The sequence below is a fragment of the Sinohyriopsis cumingii genome, chromosome 7, assembly GCF_028554795.1.
Source record: "Sinohyriopsis cumingii isolate HCF-2022 chromosome 7, ASM2855479v2, whole genome shotgun sequence".
Taxonomy (NCBI): domain Eukaryota; kingdom Metazoa; phylum Mollusca; class Bivalvia; order Unionida; family Unionidae; genus Sinohyriopsis; species Sinohyriopsis cumingii.
This window is the reverse complement of record NC_142967.1, coordinates 38,312,418-38,332,230: the sequence shown is the minus strand read 5'-3', so window position 1 is coordinate 38,332,230 and position 19,813 is coordinate 38,312,418. Positions and strand designations below refer to the sequence as shown.

Sequence of the window (19,813 nt, the reverse complement as noted above, 5' to 3'; positions counted from 1 at the left end):
TTTATTACAATGCATAATGTCGGATATGTAGACAGATGTAATACATCGAGGGATCAGAATTTTTTTCCATTCGTTTTGATTGTTGTCTTCTTAAAAAAAAGTAGTACATACAGCATTTTGGATGCAGAATGGTCTACCTGGAAATAAGGCCTTATAGAATAAAGACTGAAATATGTGCTTCGATGTTTGGGAAAAAAGACCATACAGAAAGAAACTGAAATCGATGCTTCGATATCTGGAAATAAGACCATACAGAAAGAAGAATGAAATCGATGCTTCGATATTAATATAACAATTTATTATTATCGTATGATCGTATTATCGAGAGACTATCGCACTAAGTGCATAAATAAGTAGACTTAAGGCTGAAGTAACAGACAGTATGTACAACATTTCGTTTAATAAATATATCTTTGGCATATATAACCAAAATGTACATAATTCACGTATAGATACATGTCCATAGAAACGAATTACATTGATGAGATCATGAAAATGAATCTATACAAACAAGAATGAACAGCTGAAATGAATGTCAACAGTATTATTCAATATTCAAAATACATTGTCACAGGGAAACGTCAGCACGTAAGCGGTTCAGCTAAGTGAATTTAAGAAAACAGGACAATGCCAAATAGTATGTTTCCCCCCCCCCCCAACACAAAAACCCACAATAAACAACGAAAATGTATCTTCGCGATCAGCAGTGTTGTGTAAACAAATTTTATAATGATGCAGGACTGGGATGCACATAGATGCAACATGGTGCATCATCGTCACCAATTCAGTTTATTTTAATTTCTAAGTATTGCCTGTGTGGAAAACTTCATGTTAATCTTAAATTTAGTAAAACAAAAAAAAATCACTTTTGAAGTCAGTAAGTATTGCCTAGTTTCACTGCACAAAGTACAAAATATTGGTGGCGATATCGAAAATAGATTAAAAGTGATACATACATTTGATAATGCACAAACCCGTCTAAGACATGGAAATGGCGAATTTCTATATGAAGAATATATCCTTATTAGAGAAGCATACGCTTTTTCTTTTAGTTTTTTATTTCAATCACTTCTGAATATCATGTTTGTTTTTAAATGCGAAAACATTATTACGATACAAAGCAAGTAATACCACTTTTGGACAATCAGGACTTGGCATGAACATAGAATGAATGTCAAGTTAGCACTGCAGCTAGTCTAATAATGGCGTCATGGAAATGTTACGATTGTAAAACGTTGCAATACATTCTCATTTCAGAAAGCAATCGTATGAAAAGTAGAAATAAAACGTGACGAATTATGCACATACGTTAAAAACGGCAGCGACTCCATTGTTGAATTGCGTCTTTCTTGACATGCCGCAAACTATTATTTAATTGTTCGCAATAAATTGAATATACGAGGTTAAATATGGCAATATGGACTTAAGTCCCCATGTTATGCATGTAAAAACAAAGTAAATGGGTATCAGATAACACTGTGTGAAATCACTTTTGAAAGAGTGAATTTTTAATAGACATTTGAAAAGAGGTAGAAATTTGTAGATATGTACCGATGTTTAGAGCGATGTTTAAGTTCTCTAGTCGAACAAAGTGTTCTGAGTGTCCACTTCCTTGAAATTTCAGTACCTATATGAGAGATGACGGGGGAAGCCCATAAATAACAAAAGGGGATTCTTGATATTTATTCAGTAAAAACCGCAAATGTAAAGGTTTGAAAGACTTACGTCGTATAAGTCCTTTTCTGTAGACTGATGTATTAAGATAAAAGTTCTTTTGTGCACACTGATGTCCTTGTGTGCAGACTAGTATATTAAGATAGAAGTCCTTGTGCAGACTTATGTTTGAACATATAGTTCATTGGTATAGACTGATGTTTTAAGATAGAAGTCCTTGAGTGTAGGTTGATGTATTACGATACAAATCCTTTGTGCAGACTGATGTTTGAAAATAGATGTCCTTGTGTGTAGACCGATGTATTAATACAGAAGTCCTTTTGTGAAGACCGATGTTTGAAGTTAGAAATCATTTGGGAGAGACTGATGTTTATAGAAATTCTTGTGTGTTGGCTGACGTATTAAGGTAGAAGTCCTTTGTGCAGACTGATGTTTGAAGATGTAAGTCCTTGTGTGCAATCTGATGTATTGAAATATGTCATTTTGTGTAGACATGAATTAAAATATGTCATTTTGTGTAGGCATTTAGACTGTATATTACAACATAAGTCATAATGTGTGGACTGATGTATTAAGATAGAAGTCCTTATAGTTCATCAATTCCAAATTTAAATTTGTTTCATCAATTCTTTTGGAAGACCATATGGTACATGACTAGTGAATGGTTTACTGTGACAGATACGATAAAAACTCAGACGAATATTTAAAATGTGCTTGTATTAAAAACATATCCTGATAAAATATTACATGACAAGTTGAACTTTACAAAAATTATTAATCTTAACCGCTTATTTTTCTCTCAACATAAAAAAGAGACATAAATACTGGCCTTGTCATGTGGCTATAAGGTAATAGTTTATTCACATATCAATGCGATTAAGTCATTAAAATGACCCATCAAGATAACAACGGCGTCTTGTAAGCGCATCTGTTGGTCATTGCCTTGCAATTCCTTTGGCTAAAAACTTCTATACCATATATACAGTACGTTGGCCAAAAGGCAAAGAGCCATTTTCAGTACATGCTGATTTATCTATTGCAGTGGTTGATGTACTCATTTTTGCATTTCTGTATTATTAAGTTCCGTGTTCAGGATCCATTTATCTTATTTGCAAAGTTTTGTGGTCACAATTTCCCTACAAATACACAGGTGGTTTTCCAACACTGGGACCTTTTGACACTACATACTGTGAGTTCGTAACACTCATTCGGAAACAGATATTGAGATTGAAAGTTCCAAACAATTTAATGCATGCAATGCATTGTAAAGACGCTCAGAATTACTGGCCTTAAACAAATACTTCCCCTGACATAATCAGTTTCACTCGTAAGCAAACAAAAAAGAGCAGATAAGTATGACGGTGTATATTTTCTTTAAACCTATATGTGAAAAATAAGTTATATGCTTCTAGTGATAATTGTATTAGCATTATTATTATGCTTTTGAAATATGCTCTTCGGTATTTTAAATTAAATTCTGGCTCACTTAGAACAAAACTACTGTTTTGAAGACTCTCCGCGGAAAAATAATTTTCGATTCAATTTGAAAGCGTCTTTACCAAATCAACATAAAGTCATATTTAATGATCTGAAAAGCAATAATCGCACGACCTAAACATATGACCAAATATAACTGATAAACTGCTTTTCGCCAATGTCTGGCCAATCGAGAGTTTATGAAGGTAAATTGTTGACACAAAAATATTTCGACAGCTATCAGGATTTTTATAAACTTAAAAAGTTAAGTTATTAATTATTTTCGTAAAGAGTTTTACTAATGAATCACTACATTGTGGTGAATTACTGGAAACAGAGACATTCTTTCTTTAAATGGTATTTTTCTCTTTCTTTCTTGTACAGTAGTGGAAAAAGTAAATAATTCTGTTAAAGTCTGAAGTGTTTTTAGAGGTCCTTGTCAAATTATCATCAACCACTCGGCATTGCAAAACGGTGACTAAGTGATGGATTCATCAATTACTCGAATTGCAAACCAGAGACTAAGTGATGGATTCATCAACCACTTCCATTGCAAACCAGAGACTAAGAGAGGAATTCACCCACCATTTCGCATTGCAAAACATTCACTAAGGATTTATCAACTACTTCACAGTGAAATACATAGACTAAAAGAGGGATTCACTATATAATTTTTTCGTGTTTTTACAGATAACCCTCTTGAGTCTGATTCTTCCTTTCAGATCTGACAAAAATCCTGCCATTTTGTTGTTGCTTTTTTGTCTAACCATGATCATCCGTAAGTAACGGATAAACGGCTGTGAGTTCCTTTACCTGTGAGTTGAAAGCCCTTAGAATGTTTATTTGGATATTGCATGTTTTGACATTCCTTTACGTTATGCAACGTCAATGTAAGTGTTAGCACATGGCGTATATGACATTTACTACAAGAACATACGGATTAAATGTTTTAAACGATAATTGAAATTGTAAAGTTTGCCGCGACCAGTAAGGTCGCTGAAATTTTCAACAAGCTGCAGTTTCTTTCATTAGTTTGCTGTCGCATGTATCGCTTCATCTCAGTCGTCGTTCGAAACGCGCGTACACATTATGTGCGAATACGTTGCACATGCACCGTGACAACCACAACGTCTCCTTCCGACAAAAATAGTTCCATGGGTACATTTTACGTTGACTCACCGCTGCATTTGCTACACAGGATTCAGGCATTTGTTTTAATCACAGAAATTTGAACACTTTGGTGAGAATTGATTCCTCTTTCATTTAGATGTTCATGTGTCTTATTACCCCAACATCTAATACTGGAGCGTAGCAATGTGTACGCTACGCCTCTAAGTGGGACACGGCGTCACAATATTCCACAGCTCTTTATACAAAGCCAATGGGAGGCCCTGAGAATAAATTGGAAAACACTAAGTAAATATGGAAACATCTCATCTTTTCCTTTTCCCATTGTTTCTGTGTCCACTTTTTTTTGTTATATGCCTTATATTACGGTCTACCAACCTGTCCAGGAATGTTGGATAACACACATTGAAATCTGGTCCATGCTCCCTTTTACAACTAACGGGATCATTCGTGAGTTGTTTAATGTGGAACATAAACCTACCTTGCTTCTTAGTTTTTGAATGGGCAATTCCATTCAAAGGCTTGCCATTTTTATTAAATCCTAGTTTAAAGTTTGGAAACATTTTGGAAATAATTTCCTTGTAATTGAAGTCAACCCTGGAATAGACTTCTTTGAATTCACAACGGCTGCTGTGCCCTTTGACCTGAAAGAATACAAGGCGAGTAGTGAGTTTACTGTCGTGAACATTCATAACGCATGAAGATAGTGTCAGGATATAAGATGTACAGACCAACAGAATATGTATTAATATAAAGTAAATCAGAAAGAGGCATGTAGGAATACTGTCAGGTTCTATTATACGGCTATTTAAAAATGGAATGAGAAAAATGGCATACATATTTAAGGTAAAACGTTAGTGAATATTTTATAACACACAATATTTACTAAACTTTTTCGAGGAAGAAAATGTTTTCTTGAAAATTTGATAGGAAGACCAAAAATCAACCAAAACATTAGACGCAGTCTTTAAATCTTTGTCAGATAAAACTTGTACGCATGGCCAGCCGCACTACACACGTGTGCCCCGTGACATACATAACGTAATGAACTGGAATGAGCATAAAATTCATGTCTCAATCTAATATACAGATTAAAAGAGCTAAAAGGACACACACAAGGTTTATAAATTCCTGAAATTCAAGAGAGTGAAAGCGGTTAAGATTTCATGCGGCTTATCACACCTGTATTTAGAATTTACCAGATAGCCCTCGATATTAAACAAGCCGTATGTTTCTTCCTTTGCAAACCTTTGTTTATGATACTGAGTCAAAAGGACAACTGAAATGTATCATGCAAAACGTAGAATATACTGCCAGACGGAAAGGGAATCGTTGATGCTGGTCTGACATCTGGTAAGCAAGATCCATTATTATAACGAATCGTCAATGAACTTTAACAGCATGAAAAACTCTGAATTTCTTTTTACATAAGAACTCGTACGCATCTGAGATAGAGCATCATTTGATATATTTTCCTTAACATCGAGTGTTTGTAACCATAAGTGACACATGCTTTTATTACACGCCATAGTTTGAAAGTTGACACATGGTGATATTCCAGTTTCGTGCGTTATGTCACTGTGTGTCGTAGTGATATTAATACGGTATTTGAAATCGCGTGATTAGGGACTATTAAATAGAAAATATGGGTGTTCTGAGGTAATTGGCGGGGTTTTTTTTTCTTTTCTTCAACGAGAACATTTCAAATAGGTAATTTGGGTCTTTGCTTCTATAGCATGTCGTGATACCGAGTCCATTGGTAGTGCTGGAGAAATGCCTATTTCAACCCACCTCGGTGACAATGTGTTATCAAAAAGGAAAATCAAACAAGTTCTGCCTAACTTAGCAGTCATCCACGTCCATGTTGTTATTTGGGAGTATAAAAAGTAGCTTTCGCATGCTTGAGTAGCATATCAATACAAAATGTTCGTGGGGCCCCAGGTCGCCGAGTGGTCTAAGGATTTTGTCTTCACAGGTCACTGACATTTCATCTCCGTCCGGTTCCAGTATCGGGCTCGGCCAACGTGTTTGTGCGAGAAAGCTTGGCAGCAGCTTCCGTGGGTCGGTGGTTCATACCGGCATTTTTCCCCCGGGTTCTTATTCCACCAGATATATAGCTGCGATGTATAGCAGCTAGCTTATCATGTGATGAAAAATGGCGTTAAACCCACAACAACAACAATAACAAAATGTTCACTTCTGTTGAATAAAATTCGTGAAAGGAGTAAATAATTTCAGGGTTTATATTGAAAGTCTTGGTGACCAATATATTGATATTATTAAACCTGTTTAGTAAATAATCATTGGAATTATTCAGTCTGTTAAGTATATTTTATTGGAACTGAATGCAAATGTAAAGTAATAGGTAGCTCACTGGCCCCAAAATACTGCTTTTTAAACAGAACGATGGATTAGTTTAATTAAATCATCCTAAAATAATTCGAAATTGTCAGTTAATTTTTGGTTGAGCCGCACCTTGCGTAATGACGCCATTTGCGATAGCATCATGTGTTATTATATTTGTTACGTACAGAACGTGTTACATATAGAACAAATTATTGTATTCGCATATTACTCTAAATGATATACGCAAGCTATCGTATACAATGATTTCAAAAAATTCAAACAGTATAGCCGAACTAGCAGGAAGTTTTAAATTGTTCCTACTTGATCACATTCCAAAGCACGACAAAAGTACTTAATCGATTTTCAAATATTAGATATATATTTTATAGATTGCCCACTCTATTCCTAAAATGTCATGAAATATATTTACCTTGATAATCCTTGATTCATGTGACGTAAACACGCTAAAAGAAGAGCAAGTGTGCGTGATTTCGATTTTTGTTTGTTAATAGTTATAATATATATATATATATATATATATATATATATATATATATATATATATATATATATATATATATATATATATATATATATATATATATATATATATATATATATTACATCTGAGTACAGACACAATCTGACCAATATGAGATCTCCACTGTCCTCAGACTGAGTACAGACACAAATTCAAATTTTGAAAGCTGACAATAAAATCAAATATTAGCGATTTTAAATTAGCAATGCATACATATATATGTATTGTCAAACCCTCAAAGCACGACAACCTTCAGCCCGACGTATGCTTGAGTTCGGTCACGAGGAAGAAACGTTTGTTTTTATCTGATCAGCCGCACCTATGAAGTGACTGCTACCTTGAAAACATCTGACAACGGTGATTTCTTGTTGGATTACCGTCAATGTATTTTTTATATATAAATTTTTTCGATAGTTTTCTTTATGAGCTTTTGTGCTTGAAAACTTGCAAATCACAGTAAGCCTCGAAATCTTGACTTTTATTGAGATGTGTGTGTGTGCTTTTATTGAGATGTATGTGTGTGTGTGTGTGTGTGTGTGTGTGTGTGTGTGATTTGGATGTTTAACGTAGTTTTGACAATTTTAGTTATATCGCTACAATGTCTGCAGCGTGGCAGTTTATAGTCATGTCTAGCACTGGGGCATCATCTCGCAGACATGTAGCATGATGCCCCACCCAGTCACATTATCCTGACACCAGGCCGACCAGTCCTAACACCAGCCTCTTCATGCTGAGCAAATAGCAAGACAGTTATTGTTTCATTTTTATAAGTCTATGGTATGACTCGGCCGGTGTTCAAACCCACGACCTCTCGCATCCGAGGCGGACGCTCAAACCATTAGACCACCGGTGGTCGAGGTATAATACTGACTACGTTGGATTTTAGAGTAATAACAAAGCACCTTAAGTTGACTAAAAGAAGCTAAATAGGTTATTCGAGTATATAGTCTGTGACACATACCTAATCTTACTCATACTGGATGGATTTGCACCATTTAATTAATGACAATATAAAATATTTAAGGTCATTTCGTGTTAAGTCCCAGACAAACGTCTAATCGTTGTCATATTGACAGTTCTCAATTGTTATCGTTCCAATAACCAATCCATATCTGCTCGCCTTCATCTCAAACCCCCCCAGATTGTTTTTTTTTTTTTTTCGTCTTCTTAAATAGTGTTTGCTTCAGCAAACATAAGTCCATGTCTCATTGTACCAACGTTTTCAGTCATGATATAGGATCGTCTTTCAAAAATAGTTTGAATTTCGTATGCTGACTAAGAAAAGAAACACAAGTAGGTGTATTTGTATTTTGTGGGTTTCATGCCATTCTTCAGCAGATCTACATATCCTTCCCAGAGTATGATGCAGAGAACTTAATATCCATGTAAGCCACGACATTCGGATGCGTTAGTTCGGGATAAAGAGACACATTTAGTTTACATTTACTTTCATCCAAGTATTATCAGCCATCAATTTGTGAGACGCGGAACTTCGTTAATAGTACAGTCAATAGTTTTGAACCTTTTTTTTCTGATAACAAAATATGACCGGTATGTTGACACTTTTAAGATAGTTAGTAGTGATATTAGTGTCGGAAATAGATCCTGTCAAAGGCATGCATACCGATTGAAAAACGATATCTCTCCCAGGTGTCAATCAGGAACGTCTACAGGTGCATTGTTTTTAATTTACCTGTTTGTTGGAGATTTATGTGTGATTTGGACAGAGAATAGGAGTGGTGGGAAGATTACTTTTTTACTCTGGCAAATTAGGCCTTGTTCCGATCTCATTGACAAAAAGCCCTTGATTGAGTACAAAGTTATGGACTGACTTGGCGAATTATCTAGGCCTAAAACACTCACGGGTTGTACATCATCGGATCAAAGTACTCTCAAAAGTTCAAACCTCAAGAACTCAAACCTGTAAACACATTTTGAAGGAATTTGAAAGAGGCAATGCCTGCCTACTTTTAGTAAATACATTAAAGTGAGTAGGGGTAAAACTGTCTAAATCTACCTCTTCCAACACCTACATACTTATATATGTCTATCTGCATGAATACACCATATTTATATCAGTCTGCCTCTGTACGTACGTACGTATGTATGTATACATGCATGTATAATCGAAAGCTCTATAAGAAATACAATTTGAGATTTTGTGTTCTTCCCACATAAAGTCTACATGACTAAAATCTTTAGCCTTACTAAAATTCACTTTACAGCCGAATGAAGTATGCTCTTCCGCCCCATCAAATCTCAGATTAATTACACAAAAAGTAAACAAGTTGTAATCTAAAATTTAAAAGAGCACTTTGGTTGAACCAGTCCTGTTGCCCGACTTGGTGAGATTTTTGCCGTAAAGATGTATACCATCTACTGTTACGCTAAATGAAGCTTTGGGTTGTTAATAAAACTCAGATCACATAAATGTACAATCTTCATGTCTTTATTTAAGTTTTGGATCCAATACATCAAATATGCACACGTTTCCACTCCTGCAGGAAAATCTTGCAAATGGTCAGATAGTGACACTAACTTACCGAGTATATAAAAAGGCACACATTGCCCACATTTACGCTAGTACTTTCTACCATTGCTAACGTACTTTATTAATATATAATACACTTAGCACAGATGGACCTTTTTGATTTAGAATAAGTGTTTTTCGGAAAGAAAGAAGGAACAAAGAAAAGTGCGATTCTTACAAGTAACAATCAATCAAATGTACAAACTTTACCAGACTCTTGTCGGAATCGAATTCTTAGAGTCACTCGAAAGTCTGTTCTCATATTTCAACAGTGCAGCGCGGCCCGTACTTATCGCTCTCTTTTTTTTTTTTTTTTTTTTTTTTGACAATTCTAACTGCCCTAAAACCAGTCTTCATTCCTCTATTTACTCGTTGATGCACGGTGCTGGAGACATTGCCATATATCTTTCAAGGGTTTGTGACTAAAATCGAAAGTTATTTGATCCACAACGATAGTTTACCAAGAACATTGAAACCTATAATCAACGTTTAATTAGTTCTTTGTCTGAACGTCGGTAAGAATTAACTTTAGGCGCTAGACCTTCGATTATTGGGGCTTTAGATCTGAAGCTTTGATACAATTTTGCTAAGTGCCGGATCGGTTTCAAGTTATTGTCTCTGACCAAGACAAACCTATAATTTGTCTGCTTCCATATTGTTGTATCTAGGTGCAGGTGTTTGAAATTTTATTTCAGAAGATTCTTTCGAAAGTAAAGTAATTTTTTGTAATATTTTCTTGACTTCTAGGGTTGCCACAAGAATCACAAGAATACTGAGATGATATTCCATCTGTTCTGACCCTTAGTCCGTAGTTAGTATAAAGAGGATGTTTGTGTCTGTGAAGGATGAACATTTCACAATCAATCAGAAACAAACGTGGAAGTTTGAGGCGTTGTACATTGGCAACTTTTAAGTGAACAAACTGAGTGGCAAAAAGCTTATAAATAGCCTAGATGTAACAAAAGCACACACATACACACACACACACACACTTATACACACACACACGCACGTCCAAAGAATAGCGGACGTGCCATGATATAATTATGTATTTTTTATTTGTATTAGTTTTTCTTCATGATTTTATAATATATATATATATATATATATATATATATATATATATATATATATATATATATATATATATATATATATATATATATATATATATATAATTTTGTTCTGGGACATTGGAATTACCCCACCCCCATGAAGAATCTGTTGTACCTGATGCTTCCAGTGTTCATTATTTTAGATTTTGTAACAGTCTTATTGGCTTATTGTTGTGTTCAGTATTTGATCATGGATGGAATTATTCATTCAAATTAATATTCACTGGAAATTCAAAATATTCATCTATAATATTCTTGGACCAGAACATTGATTTGGAATGATAGTGAATTCAGATAAGAAAAATTTATAATTACAATATTGTGATACATCAAAAGACTGTAAGTATATCATCGCACTTCCGGCTATTGGCATATTACCACGTTCAAGACTACAGGCACATCAAGACATTCAATATTGGAACTTAATTAGAATACCACCAGAATTTCATTGGAACTTTATACATTTGGACTGTGCTAAAACGTTTAAGACTACATGGGATTTAATTCACAACAGTTTAAGTTCTTTATAAATTTTCACTTTGTATTCTAGGGAAATAAATTATTTATTAAAGTTTACAAAACTTGTTGTTTTCACTCTTTTATATTATGTAATTTAAGACCATAGAGTCGTAATATATATTATTTGCCTTAATATCCGTGTGAAAAGAAAATAATAAGAACAGTAATGAGTTAGTACGGAGCCAGTGCAATGTGAATCAAAGAAAAATAAGTACATATATAAAAAAAAGCATTCCAGAATTACATGGCTGGCCCTTAAAAACTTTGTCTGGGATCCATTCTTGGACTAACATAAACTAAGGAATTTGCATTATAATCTAAGGAAACAAATATTTCCTGAAAGAAGTGACTTAAGTAGTAAGTAATGCAGCATATATCACGTAAGCTATACTTTCCGTCGGAGTTTGTAAGACTTTGAACATGGCCAATAAATACAGGCTTCAGAATTAAAAGACCTCTCATCAACATACATAGGTATAATTTTCACAGGCAAAATCCCAATGTGCAAGAAAAACTATATTTTCGATGCATTAACACATCTGAGATATAAAAGCAGAAAACAAATGACCCTTATGCACTGAAATGGTTCTCGTACACTGAATTTTAGTGAAGTTTCAGTCCGAACATCAAATGGGTCTGCCAGTCTTTATCTACATATTGTGGACATACTGAAACACCTTTTTCTGCCCATATATATATATATATATATATATATATATATATATATATATATATATATATATATATATATATATATATATATATATATATATATATACACACACACACACATGAAAAGCGATATGACTGAAAAATTGTCAAAGCTACGTTAAAAATCCTAATCACACACACACACACACACCTTTTGCAAAACATATGAATTATCTGAAAGTAGTGGCTTTTTAGTGTATCTGTTATTTCTTGCATAACACTAAATCGTTTACAGTGAATTTATTACAAAACTTTTTCAGTCCCAACTTTTGGACTAAACTTAATGCCTGGAGAAACAAGACCTCATAAACTGTATTTTTCTCTTCATAACTTGACAATGAATGCTCGTAAAATGTCTTCGAAGTCTCCGTAGCATTCATACATGTGTATGACAATAAATAAATGTTGCCTACGGCTTTTTAAATTGTTAAAAAAAAGCTGATATAATTAAATACTATGATAATGACAACATTTCATAAATGAGCTGGCTTTTCATTAACGCTTCAGTGAGATGCGAATTGGTATTCCTGTTGGAGATATTTTTGTAAGATTTAATATTTTCTAGAATTGCAAAAATACGAATACGATATCACAGTGTGTCTACAATAATTTGCATTGAGACCTACTTGCACGAGAAGTTTGGGAAAGAGATAGAATGACCGACATGTAACTTGTAATTCCTCCATAATCATCCCTTGTAAATGCGATTATAATGACCTGCATGCATATTTATTCTGACATGAAATCCCCCCCACCCCCACCGATCCGGTGGCCTAGTGGTTACAGCGTCCGCCTAGGATGCGGGAGGTCGTGGGTTCGATCCCCGGCCGAGTCATACCAAAGACTTACAAAAATGGTACTAACAGCTGCCTCGCTTGGCGCTCAGCATTAAGAGGTTAGTGTTAGGACTGGTCGGCCTTGTGTCAGGATAATGTGACTGGGTGGGGCATCATGCTACATGTCTGCGGCATGATGCCCCAGTGCTAGACATGACTATAAACTGCCACATTGCAGACATCGTAGCGATATGACTGAAAAATTGTTAAAGCTACGTTAAAAATCAAAATCATATCACACACACACACACACCTGCCCCGCTAATTTTTGTTTTGTTTCTAATCCTCTTAAGTGGGTTACATGGACAACAAGTTGCTGCAGATAATTACTTGCAGCAAAGGTTACATCTGAAGTCACATTTTTAAGAGAGATGGTAATTTTCATGGAGTAATTTTTACAACAATTATAATATGACGCAGCGAGAAGCAAGCTGTATCAACTAAGGTACCGACGATGTATTTGTTTAGGTTTTTTTTTAAATATGTATATTGTTAAAAAAAAAACACACCAAAAAAACCAACCAAACAAAACAACAAAATCAACAAGACTCACCCTCAAGAAAACTGTTCGTGAACTAATATAATGGATATAGCCTCCACCCCCTCGAAAGTCAATGGTTGGTCTTTAATGGAATCTCTGTTCAGTTAACGTATTTGGCATGGTTTTATACCTTTGTTTTCTAACTGTTGTGATACATTATTTTTGTCTGGTGTGTCGGATGGATACCTCATCGTTTCGAGAGGAGTTAAAACTGCATACACTCTGTGTGCCAGCTCAAAACATATGGTTTAAATAAATCCCGATACTAATAATGGTTTATGTCCAAAGTTTCGTCAAAGACTTACGACTGCACGATGCGGCTTATCCTTTTGACAAATGAGATGGGAGATGGATACAGTGAATGATAAGCAGTTGATAAAAGAAATTGAAAGTTTTCACGTCAACTGACCGTGTGTGTGTGTGTGTGTGTGTGAGTGTGTTTTCAAGTGTAAATCAATTGCAAACAGCATAGACTCATATCGCATAATGTGTCAACAGATCAGTATCTATGTTATCTGCGGCTAAGTCGTTTTTTTTAAAGCTAGTATATACGGTACTACCTAACCAGTTTGGTTTGTATCAACATGATATATCTTGGATAGTTTTGCCCAAGTTTCTGACATATAAATATGTATTTTGTCCTGGACCTCTATGTTAGTTTGTTTATTCGACTTGATACATTCGACAGCATGTCCTAAAAGAGATCCTAAAAGTGCCTACCGTAGATAATTTGAATGCGTGATCGATGCGTAAGACATGATGTGATATTGTGAGCGACGTACCGTGTATACTTCCTTATAAGTCGAGCCACTCCGCAATCAACAAAAGATCCTGATCAGATGTAGAAAAATGCACCTGCAAAGCAGTCTGTGTTGTTTGTTCTACTGATTACATTGCTCTTAACAAGCTGCATAGATTCAGATCTGTCGGCGCATTGCACGACGGCAGATCAGGGTCTGTGCAGCTTACAGTTGGACTAGTTTTATAAGAGAGTACATACAATATCTCTAAGGTTATCGTTCCAGATTTATAGAAAAGAGTATTGGAGAGAAAAAGTAAGGCCGATATTAAGTCTTTAAGTTATTCTTTATTCAACTGGTTCGATTTGATGGATGTGAACTGAAATATCTAACTACCGGTACACTTGTTCATAAAACCTACTCAACTATATCTCCTACGCGATGGTTTGACTTCGTAGTTTTATTGGACAATGATTGGACAATGATTGACTAAACTGTATCATCTATCTTACAAAATTTATATTTCCTTTCAAAGCAAGCAGCCTTAGTGATCATAACAGCCGATTTATCTAGCTGGCATAGCACATTTATTGTAGTGTTCAGGGGGATGTTATCAAAGATGACATTTTGAAAGTCATATTTCACAGCTGTCTGTCTATAAAACACATTTAAAGAATAACTGACGACGCGACGTGCTCACCGGTTTTACATCGGCCAATCGAACATGAGTTATTAATGTTCACGCCAATGAGGCGTAAGCAATTGAAAATGGGTAGCAAGAAATACAAGGCTTGACAATGGATTCTAATGTGATAAACGTTGTGTTCCAAATCAACAACTGATTCTGTTCGTGTTGTGGATATGCTATGCTAATCTAATTACATATGGTGTTACACAATACATATTTTTCACTTTCATCATGTTTCTTTTTCCCAATGATTTTCTTTCGCTTTAAAATGGATTTCCAAAGAAATACAACCACACCGGTAATGCATCATATAATACGGGTTATACAGTTCAGATAATATGGAATCTTTGAAAACAAAGTGACATCCGATTTAGAAATTTGTATTAGATGTCATATGTATTCGCTTATAGGTAGAGTTAAACTGCATATGAAAGATCCTGATCCACCGTAGCATAATGCGTCTGCAGATCAGTCTACGTTGTTTGTTCTACTGATTACTCCTAACAAACTGCACAAACCCAGATCTGCTGGCGCCTAATGCAACAGTAGATCCGGATCCGGATCGGTGCAGTTTGCAAGTGAACTCATCTTTTATGCGAGTACAAACGGTACTAGATTACGGATGTTTACAACCCCAACCCCTACCCCCAAATAATGATCAAAATCAACTCTTTGAAACCGTGTCTCTGTCTACGCATGAAAAGAAATTTCAGCGCATTCTGTATGCTTCAACATTTAAATGTATCATGTTTGCTATGAAGAAAACTACAGTTTACCGGTACATTAGATATGCTAGAAGTTTCAGTTTCGAATTCTTTTTTAAATATAATGTGCAAGTACATACGATTGCGCTCCTAATTTGTGTAAACAGAGTAAAAGTGGAAGAATGGTTGAAAGTAATGTTACAGATATTTTAGGTAATTGATGTTACATACTTAACCAGAGCTATAGTTTGTCTTATATTTGTCATCACTCAAATGCAGACCATATGCACATACTGCTTTTAAACAATGTTTTATGTTTTTGAACTATGTCATATGTTTTGAAGAAAAGGGTTTTGAACTAGGAACGGCCTTAGCAAACGCGGGGCCCGATTGGGATCATTTTGGCAGGGCCAGGTCAGCTGGATTTGCGCGCGGATCCCCCTGTGTTGCACGGCGTTTGGAAATAAACTTTTATGATATTGAACTAAAAACTTTCTTCCATCACTTTAAAATTACTTTCTCTCTTAAGATATATTAATTTTAAATTACTAACCCGCATGACCCCTGTGAGCGTAGGCCAGACTGAGTCAAATCAGTCCAATTGGCCTAAGGCCGGGCCCGTCCTTATTTTTCGTTGCCGTCTCTAGCACTTTTTCCCTCAGATTAAACAAGAACAAAAATAAATTATAAATTAAAAAAATATATATATATTTAAAAAAATAAAAAATTTGATTTATGCATCTGACCTGGTTTAGCCCTGTATTTGAAGCGCTTAGTACATTATATGTACTTATCAATTTAATATATATATATATATATATATATATATATATATATATATATATATATATATATATATATATATATATATATATATATATATATATATATATATATATATATATATATATATATTATATTATATTATATTATATTATATTATATTATAAAACACCCACAACCCTCCAACTACCCTGATTTTAAAACTAGTGCATTAGGACTTTTTTGGGCATTATCTTTTCATACATGCTTGAAGTGACCTTGCATTATGTCGTAATTATTAAATTATGGACCTGACGTACCAGTGACCTTATACAATGTAATGTAATATGATACACAGAGCAAGCAATAAGCTCGTGAAATATGCACCACATGTTATCCTTTCTAACGCTATACGTGTTTCGGATTAGCTCCAGGCTGTTCAACATGAGTTTGAACGTGGGTATGACACTCCCATTGTCAACGTCATGACACAAAAATCAATACCATATTCACTGTATGAGTACCAAAAGATCTTGAAATTTGACAGAGCAGTGATTTATATTCAACAAAGATCTTCGTGATAGCTTCTACCTGAGTGTTTGTCGATAAAAAGTGACATACGAAACCAATGACGCAATATATTTCAACAACAATTGTAGCGGTCAAGGTAATCTTTGTTTAATATGGTATGAAAGGGCTTCATGCTTACACGCGACCTCATTATTTTTACGCAAGAATGTTCTGAAATTAATATCTTGTAGAGAAGATATTCATTTTATAATCCCACTTACCTTCGGAAAGAAACAAAAATTTGGAAACCCTCGCAAGGGACGATTATTTCTTGGAGTAGGTCACGCTACAAAATGTATTTGGTTCTAAACGAGAAAACGTGCTTGCAAGGAAAAGAACATAACATACGCGAAAGCACCTAACAAACGCGCTTATTGTTACGTCAGTGGCATTCTTTGCGCATCTACTGCGGTATTTAGATCATGGCTTGACAATATGGAAATAATCTCGTGTCCGGACATAATCTTAAGTCCAACAATCTGCAAATTCTGAACAAGCCTGTCAAATTCATCTTATCTCAAGATTCCATGAACCAAGTCTCCGTATGAACCACAGGGAATTATACCTTTCTCAACCAGTATCTAACACTTTGTCGAATTACAAAAAAATATATTAAGAAGAAAAAGAATTTCTCCCAAATAATACAACGGGCTCAAATATAAATATTCAGTCATGAAAGAAGTAACACCCAATACATTAAAAAGCCGCAATACGTCCTCATAAAAATACGTTTCTTTCTAAAAATGTCTCATATACTATATTTACAGTATATACCAATACTTTTTACTTGCCACTGCGATTTTTTAATGACAGTGACAGTACTAGAAACATGTGAAAAATTATATTCAGATGTTCACAGTGCTCTAGTGTACATTAAGTTTTTGGAGACTGTGTATAAAACCTGAAAGTACTCTAGCGTACATTAAGTTTTTCGTGTGTGTACACAACTCGAAAGTACTCTAGCGTACATTAAGTTTTTCGTGTGTGTACACAACTCGAAAGTACTCTATGTACATTAAGTTTTTCGTGTGTGTACACAACTCGAAAGCTATTTGCGATATTGAACTGTTGTAAATCAATGGGCATTTGTAAACTTAATTGTTTGCAATGCAAAGCATGTCATAGCAAAAATCATCACTTATTCAGTTATAATGACCTCCAATTTAAGAATCAATAGTTTTGCACGTAGAAAAAAGATTAGTAAGGGTTGGACCATGCATATATATTGCACGATGCATATTTTAAGTGAGAAGGAATGAGCAAGAACAGATATGAACTTGGCGGACGGCAAGTGACCCCAGTCTAACCTGAAGATTTTGTTTTGATCTCAGATTTTCAACCGTAATTAGGTGCGAACGAGAACATGAATGAGGTGCGAATAGTATGTTGACGTTCATCTATACAAGCGAGTCACACACCTTCACTGAATTCAATGACTTGCACGTCAACCTTTCTCATGAACCCATCCAAGAAGAAACTCAGCTCTCGTCCCTTTTGCTTATTCGCATGTCATTATCTCAAATATGAACATCAACTTGTATTCATGCAACTTAAGTTGCAACCAAAGAAAATATAAATAATATACCTAAACACGATACACTACTGATTTGTTATGTCAAGGTTTTCTATATGAAAAAATTGTACAAGAGAAAACATTGTTAGATGTTCCTTACAACAGCCCAACACGGGAGTGGCCGTCCTTGTTGCACTTGTTGCAGTTGAAGATTGAGTCTGGTGTTGGTTGGAGCTGCTTCTTCTTCCTCTGCGATCGCTTTTTATCAGCTACCAAACGTAGCTTGTCCTCGCCGGCTTTTAGACCAGTGATCAGAGCATGTTGCCAGCTGAACCTGTCTAGGGCAAGCTCTGCCCAGGTGTTGACATCGATGTCAAGGGATTTCATGTCGCGCTTGCAGACATCCTTGAAGCAGAGATGTGGCTGTCCGATCGATTTTTTTGCCAGAGGCAAGTTTTGAATAATGAAGGTTGGTCTTTGGGGATCCGTCAGTCATCCATCCGATGTACATGGCCCAGCCATCTGATGCGCCGTTGGCGGAGGAGTGTGACCATGCTGAGAATCTTGGCACGTTGAAGCACCTCGTTGTTTGTTACTTGATCGCTCCAGGTGATCCCAAGTATGCGTCAGAGGCATCGCATATGAAAGGCGCTCAGTATTTTCTCTTGTGAGGGTACATAGACCAGGTTTTACTGGCGTACAGGAGAGTGCTTAGCACACAGGCACTGAACACAGATATTTTAATGTTCAGGGTCAGCATGCTGTTGTTCCACACTCTCTGCGACAACCTGGAGAGAGTTGTTGATGCCTTTCCAATCCGCTTCTTAAGCTCATCATCGAGCGAGAGGTTCTTGGTAATGGAAGAGCCGAGGTACGTGAATTGACTGACTAACTCAAGTTTTGCAGTTATTGATGATGATCCTTGGGGGTCCGCGTCCTGAACCATCACGTTTGTTTTCTTAAGGCTGATGGTCAGCCCAGACTAATCGCATGCTTTAGCAAATCAGTCCATCAGGCGCTGTAGTTCAGCGTCTGTGCGAGTGGCGAGAGCAGCAAGGTCTGCGAAGAGCATATCCATGATGGTAGCTTCACGCACTTTCTCTTTGCCTTCAGTCGTGCCAGGTTGAACGGTCTGCCGTCTGATAGCGTTTGCAGATCCCTTCTGCGAATGTCCCAAAGGCGTGATGCGGATATCAAATGGGTCGGACGTTGAGCCATTGTACTGCACTGTGCTTTCATATCATCGTGGAAGGACTGGATCATGCTTAGCAGCTTTGGAGGGCATCCAAACTTCGCCAGGATTATGAAGAGTCCGTCTCTGCTGACCAGATCGAACGCCTTGGTGAAGTCTATAAAAACCAGGAAGAGGGTCTTTGTTGTTCTCTGCATTTCTCCTGCTGTTGCCTGTCGAAGATCATG

The 19,813-nt window shown here is 35.7% G+C and overlaps 1 protein-coding gene across 2 annotated transcripts in view; it reads right to left on the bottom strand.

Moving 5' to 3' along the window:
• Window positions 1–276: 276 nt before the first annotated feature.
• LOC149795046 (uncharacterized) overlaps window positions 277–19,813 on the bottom strand; it is an 81,060-nt gene continuing 61,523 nt past the window's right edge. For both annotated transcript variants that reach the window (XM_089964726.1, XM_089964727.1), the window contains exon 5: window positions 277–4,922. In XM_089964726.1, the coding sequence (XP_089820852.1) occupies window positions 4,584–4,922 (339 nt within the window). In that variant the 3' untranslated portion in view covers window positions 277–4,583. The remainder of the gene's footprint in view (window positions 4,923–19,813) is intronic.